This window comes from Bactrocera dorsalis, chromosome 2, assembly GCF_023373825.1.
Source record: "Bactrocera dorsalis isolate Fly_Bdor chromosome 2, ASM2337382v1, whole genome shotgun sequence".
NCBI classification, from domain to species: Eukaryota; Metazoa; Arthropoda; class Insecta; order Diptera; family Tephritidae; genus Bactrocera; species Bactrocera dorsalis.
Genome location: NC_064304.1, coordinates 44,702,940 through 44,709,535, shown reverse-complemented (window position 1 = coordinate 44,709,535; position 6,596 = coordinate 44,702,940). Strand labels below are relative to the sequence as shown.

At 30.8% G+C, this 6,596-nt stretch overlaps 2 protein-coding genes across 9 annotated transcripts in view; one reads left to right on the top strand and one right to left on the bottom strand.

The window, feature by feature from the left end:
• Positions 1 to 1,677, bottom strand: part of LOC105222927 (Na(+)/H(+) exchange regulatory cofactor NHE-RF1) — a 10,520-nt gene extending 8,843 nt beyond the window's left edge. The window contains exon 1 of one of the 6 annotated variants that reach the window (XM_011200497.4): positions 1,540 to 1,677. In XM_011200497.4, the coding sequence (XP_011198799.2) occupies positions 1,540 to 1,628 (89 nt within the window). In that variant the 5' untranslated portion in view covers positions 1,629 to 1,677. Of the gene's footprint in view, positions 1 to 4; positions 159 to 637; positions 853 to 920; positions 1,230 to 1,338 lie in introns of those variants that run through there. The other 5 variants (XM_011200495.2, XM_019989169.3, XM_011200496.4 and 2 more) reach the window with 5 other exon arrangements.
• Positions 1,678 to 3,745: 2,068 nt separating this feature from the next.
• The window catches only part of LOC105222929 (probable aminopeptidase NPEPL1), a 38,608-nt gene continuing 35,757 nt past the window's right edge, over positions 3,746 to 6,596 (top strand). Inside the window, exon 1 of one of the 3 annotated variants that reach the window (XM_011200499.4) lies at positions 3,746 to 4,018. In XM_011200499.4, coding sequence (XP_011198801.2) covers positions 3,887 to 4,018 — 132 coding nt within the window. In that variant the 5' untranslated portion in view covers positions 3,746 to 3,886. Of the gene's footprint in view, positions 4,019 to 4,951; positions 5,117 to 5,276; positions 5,301 to 6,596 lie in introns of those variants that run through there. The other 2 variants (XM_011200501.4, XM_049450602.1) reach the window with 2 other exon arrangements.

The following is a 6,596-nucleotide window of genomic DNA, read 5'->3' as shown; positions in this document are numbered from 1 at the left end:
TCACCTTGAATATTGGCTCGAACAGGGTTATTTTTTTTTCCAGCACGGCCGAAGGCCGCCAACTCGGAAAGGAGTACTACGCGAAAGTACTTCAGTCACCCCGATATCATATAAATTTTGTAATATTATCATAGAGTTTTACTTATTAGTGTCTATTAAATATAAATCACATATTATACATATACATATGTATAAGGAAAAAGTGTTCACAACTCAATTGTAGCTTGAAAAATGTTGGAAAGTCTTTTTATTATAGCTAATATAGAAAAAAGAATCACGTGAAAATACAAACAAAGAAAAATCGTTGAAAACCTACATATTTGGTGTTTAAGATGTGGCAACGCTCGTTTTCCTCATAACTAACCTTTTCAACGATGATTGTGCTAAGTGATTTTTAAATTAATAAATATACCTAAAATATAACAAAATAAGAGTGAAATATGAACTTATTTCAATGTTTAGAGTGTATATTGAAATATACAAAGTGAAAAATGTGAAAAAATTTAGTGAACCATTGTGAAATACTAAGTGTTATTAATACAAATTTTTTAATTTTTAATCGGGAATATTTTAAAAAATATAAATGTTAGCAACATTATTTTTGCATATTCCTCCTCTGGAGATGCTCTGTACATACCCCATTTATACCGAAATCTGAATCGTGCCAAAAATAAATTAACGCGCTATTTGCATACTTCAGTGGTATTGTGGAAATTGCGAAATACCCAAAAGCTATTTATAAAATACCGAATCTAATATTTTTCAGCAGTGGCATCATTGACAAATGTTATAAAAAATGAGAGTTTTGACAGCTCTCTCGAATCAAAGAGTTTCGTGTCAATTTATCTATCATCTTTAACGCAACGCTATACACGGCATATGTATGTACATGTGTGCACATCGATCGTATAAAATCAAACCTTTTCGCCAACTTGTATTGGTATGCGCACAAGCCTATACACAAGTAAATCGCAATAGAACGCATACCGATCGAAATAAATAAGAAAATTTTAACTGCCTTCGTCGACAGAATGCCAGCAGCGCACTGTTCAATACACAAATTCACTTAATTCTTTGACACTGTCCCGTTTTTGCACTAAATAATGTCCGGATTTCCTCAACTCTTTCATATTTTAAAATTATATCGAGTAATATTTTGTAAATCTTATAAAAGTCTACTTGCACATTTACGTATAAACTGAGTCACACGGTTGGCTTGATCTTTATTAAATCAAGCTTACGCCAGCCCTAAACCACACCTTAAAATATACATAGTTGTTAATTTCATCATGCAAAAAATCGGTATGGAAGTTATATCCCAAACAGAATTCGTATTACCTTTTAAAAATTAATTTTTCTGCTCAGATTTTCAATTATAAGGGTTTTCTTATTGGAAACAAAACTGAAAATTAATTGAAAACAAAAATTTCACCCAACAGCGAATAAATCGGACACAACAGAACGAGCACAAAAGTCAAATAATAAAACAACGAAATAAGAAACGATAGAAAATCAGTAGTATTGAGACATTTATACAACCTTGCGAAAAGCAGAAACGACTGGCGTACTGTTGTTAACTTGGCTATAACCGCGTAAGCGGTTTCCACGCCAGTAAAGAAGAAGAACATTTATACTAATGTTAATTCACCATAGAGTTTTAAACCTGAAACCAAGAATGATAATAGACAGACGGCAGCGTTAATCCGGATTAACTGCACTAATGCATTGGAATTCCGGAGTTAGTGAAGTGAACCGTACTAACTCCGAATTAATCATTAAAATTTTAGAGAGTTATGTAGTTGCATTTTCGTTGGCAACATTGTTAAAAATGGCCAATTGTATTCTATTGTGAATGAAAAAAAGCAACACAGTCACCTGTTTTTCAAATTTTTATTAATGAAACAACATCTTGATATGTTTTTATAATAAAAAATGGTTTTGTAACAATTGAAATAGCAACCGCTATATGCTGCTGTTTGTGAGAGCTTTAAACGGTCTGTCACCTATAAATATGGATCTGATTAGGTGCGCAGTTAAACCGGGCACTATCCATTTTTCCAATATTCTTAACTTTTTTGCACACTTTTTCCGCATTACAATCAATTATTGCTATTAATTTCACTCTATTATCTTTTAACGTAGATAATAATAAACGAATTTTTTCGTTAAATTTATATTGATTTTCCAAAATTACCAAAATTTCTTTTAATAATTTATCTTATTCATTTTTATTTCACTTTTTTTTTTAATAAAGAAACAAATTTCACTATCAGCTGTCTAAATGCACAAGCCTGCCGTCTGTCACCATAAAATTTCAATTCGCATTAGCGTTGCTTAAGGCGCATTAATTTTGCTCGTCTGTCAGGGCTATTAAACGGAAAGGACACGGCAGACTTCAAGCGACATCTGACAAAAAATAGCAAAAATCGGTCATTTTTGAGCAGTGTTGCCTACTCAAATTTGGTAAATTCAGCTAAATGCACGAAATTCTTGTGCATTACAAATTCGCATTAACATGGGTCAAATGCGCAAATAAATGTAAATTAAGCCCGTTAATGCAAATTAGCGCTGTCGTCTGTCAGGGCTATTACGCGTTTATAGCCGAGTTAACAATAGGTCCTTTAAATAGTGAATTAGTTTAATAAAAACGTTGGTCATAGTTATTTTAACTAAAACATAACTAAAAAATTGCTGCTTATCAGATATTGAGAAAACGACTCTTACTCTTTTAAAATTTCAATAGAAAAGAAATTACTGTATTATTAATATTCAAAACTTATATTTAAAAAAAGTACCTCCTGAAATCATATAACACTTTTTATACTCTTCAACTCTAATCTCAAGATTAATTTTTTCTAACAGGAATAATAGCAAAAAGATTCTGACATTCAGAATCACCACGAAAAACGTCAAAATTTCACTTATATCTTTTACTTTTATTATAATTTTTCTAATATAATAATTGCTATGGGGTCGCCGCTCAACTTTTTTATTTAGCCACACAAGATATGAAGGGAATTTCTTAATCCATTAGAGTTTACATAGCGAAGTAATAAATACTAGTAATTTTTGTTTTACTAAGGCATAATATTTTTCTTTTTCTCCCAAACCTTCCAGAAATAACTAAATTTTTTGTATCAAATAATGTTAATTGAACTGAGCTCTTTTCGATTAAAAGAATATAAGTTAAAATTTTATGTAGAATACCCCTAATATGTCTTTATGTAAAATGGCAACTACAACAGGGTTGCAATTTTATTTTTGCGTGTCATTGCACGCAAATAAACATGGGTTTGACATATTTTGCAGCCCTTGCAAATATTTTTCTGTGTGTGTTTGTTGTTGTGCCGTTGTAAATCTGCAATTTTTGCACCGTGCACCGGGTTTTGCAAGAGCAAGAGAATACCCCTAGTGATTTTAAAACCGTACAAGACTAAAAAAAAATTTTATAAATTTTTTTCAACCGTGTAACTTCAAATCCGTGTAAAAAGAAACCGTGTAAAAAAGAGTTGGGTGTATATTCCTTTGAAAATAAGAGCTATTGCAACTATTAAAATAATTTCAAAATAGAAAGAAATGCAGAAAAGTGTAACAGCGTGGTGTTACGAACAAGAACACAACTTCATGAACAACTTACAAAAGAGAACGTGTGTGAACTGGTAATGAGTTATCAAAATTTCACTTATATCTGTCAGAATTTAAATTTTTCTACCCGGTCATATTGCTAATCTGGTAACACCTTTTTTGACCAATAAAAGCAAACTACAAATGTCAAACATTGGGGATATTGTAAATTAGAGCTCTAAAACTATTTTGGATTGATAACTTTTAAGCTTCGGCGCCGGTAGCTTAATTGCACATTTTCGCATTATTTTCTTCAAAATTGATGCACATCATCGTAAACGTCTTGGGCATTGCGATACTTAATTGCACAGAACGGTTAACTGTATCTGTTTTGCGTACTGCCACAAAAGTAGCAAATTCTTCAGTTTGTCATAAAAAAGCAGCAGCCAGAAAGGTGAGATAAAAGAACCGCATATACAATCATTTTTGGCGAAAACCATATGCATATAACTAGCTAAATCAAATATTCGTACTGCATTAAACTGAAAAATTATGATTGCTGCCAACCGCATATTTGAAATTTTAGTTGGTAATAGTTCGACGGCAAGAGTTTTGTGGAAAATTCTAATATGCATTTATTTGCTGACCAACTAAAAATAGATCACCACATCACAATATGCTGATTTAGTTGCTTCAACTTTCATAACAATACATTAATCTATTCAAATTACCTACCGCACTTCCAATTTATATCTGCATATCTTGAGTTACTGTAAATTTTCTCAAGGTCATGAGAGTTTGCTAGTAAACGGGAAATCATTTTTTTTTTTTAACATTAAATAATGGCAGATACTTAATTCCGATAACGAAGTTGCATTGCGAAGAAAATTGGCTTATAATCAATTACTCTTGGTTATACGTCACATTGTACTTATAGAGTATAAAATGTAACATCTGTCCAATATTTGCTGATAACAATTAACAGTTGTCGGTCTGCGGAATTATACTGCTTACGAATGCAATAGTGGAAAACATTTTAATTTTAATCAATATTGAAACGTATATAAAGTTATATAGAGTATTAAATTTAATTTGTATGTATTTGAGGCTAAATTTATTGTTATTAATCGAACTGGAGTTCTCGCTTTAATCGATTCGTTTAGTCCAATTAATGGTAATTAGAATAAATTTACTATAGCCCATTTGAATTAGGTCAGTTTCACTGTACCGTCTTATCTTTATTGTGCAAGCACTCACCCTCGTTCTCATATCATGCGTTTATTCCGCTGATAAGCGCTAATTTATTGTTTATAAATTTTTCTACATTACCTTTTATTGCTTTTTCATTTGCAAAACATGATCATTGCTCTCTGCAAGATTTTATAATTGAACGGTGGTAGTTGCGTTTGTCAGCTCCACTTATAAGTTGGACATTTCACTTGAAATTAATTTTAATCAAATTTAATTGTATTTTCTAATAAGCAAAACATACGTAATATAAAATATGCAAAAAAACGAAGCTGACAGTGGTGCAAGGCGTGTTGATCCCCATGTAAGCTTACAACAAATCGAAGTATTCAAGATATGCAACTTTGCTTGCTTATACGTGCTTATAGTAAATACTTACATATATAATGTGAAAACAAAGGGCAGTGTGGAAAAGACGTGATCAATTGTTATTCGAATTGAAAAATTTATTTATCTCATTTACGTACTTACACAAATTGATGATACAAGTATGTACATACCGATGTGTTTGAAAAAATAAAAACAACCAAAGCAAATATTGAAATCAGCGAACAATATATTTCGAAAAATATTTTACTTAAATATTTTCGATAAACATTTGTGTATGGTTCGAGTTAGAAAAAAAAAATAGGTGAAAGTAGTTTTTACTTAATAACTTTGAAATATTTGCAATTAAAACAGTATTGTTTTAGTTATATCTTTGCTTTACTTTATTAAGCTTAAATATGTCGGAAATCTTTCATTCCGAATATTAAAACTAAATTATTTTTTAAAAGCAAAAAATAACATTGTTCAAAATAATACATAAGTGTATATTGGGCTGCGATTTACAATAGCGTCCCCCGATTTCGGGGTTAAAATGATTATGTACGGATAGAGGAGGTCCTCCAGATCAAGAATATATATAAATGTAGTTGCCGCTTAGTCAAAGTCATTTTTGCAATATTTAATATAAAATAAATGGTTAGAAACGAATTAGTGAAGCCTTAGTGGATATAAAAGTTAAAAATATAACTATAAAATTCATTATAAATGGGAGAAACACGCATTTTAATAGTTGAATTTTTGAACTTTAAATGCAATTAACTCAAAAACCATAAATCAGCGGCAACTATATATATGTATTATACTTTCTTAATCTGGAGGACCTCCTCTACCCATACATACCCATTTTAACCCCGAAATCGAGGGATGCTATTCTAAAATTTACGCGTATAATTTCTTTTTCTGAATTTTTTCAATTTTTTTTCTAAAACAAAAAATTTAACTTGTACTTAAATTTTTATTCTTGCAATTTGAATTAGTTATTGTTAATTTAATCGTGGATTATTCTGCAGTTGGTAGAGGAAAGCCTTCTAAGGAGGTAGAGTGAAATAAGAATAGGAAACTTGTTTAAATCGATTGATATTTATCTTAAACGATAGCAAATGATTTAAATTATATTAATAAAAATGAAATACCTGGACAAAAGCGCCAAACACTAATTGTAGATATGCCAATATAGGATACTAAAGCAAAATTATATATTTTGCGTCAGCCAGGCATTAGCTGTAAACTAGATTTGTCATTCAACATAAGTCTCTACACGAAAATCAGTACTAAAAAAGAGACATGTGGAAGTCCGCATACAATTTAAAAAACAGCAAGCCTACTGGTGGCTAAGAGATTGTAGTCAGATGATCAAACATTTAATTATTTGAAGGAAAACTTTGCTCAGTTTCCCAATAACAAGTTGTACAACAAAAAACGTCAAACATGGCGGAGGGGGATGCTTATAATGCAGT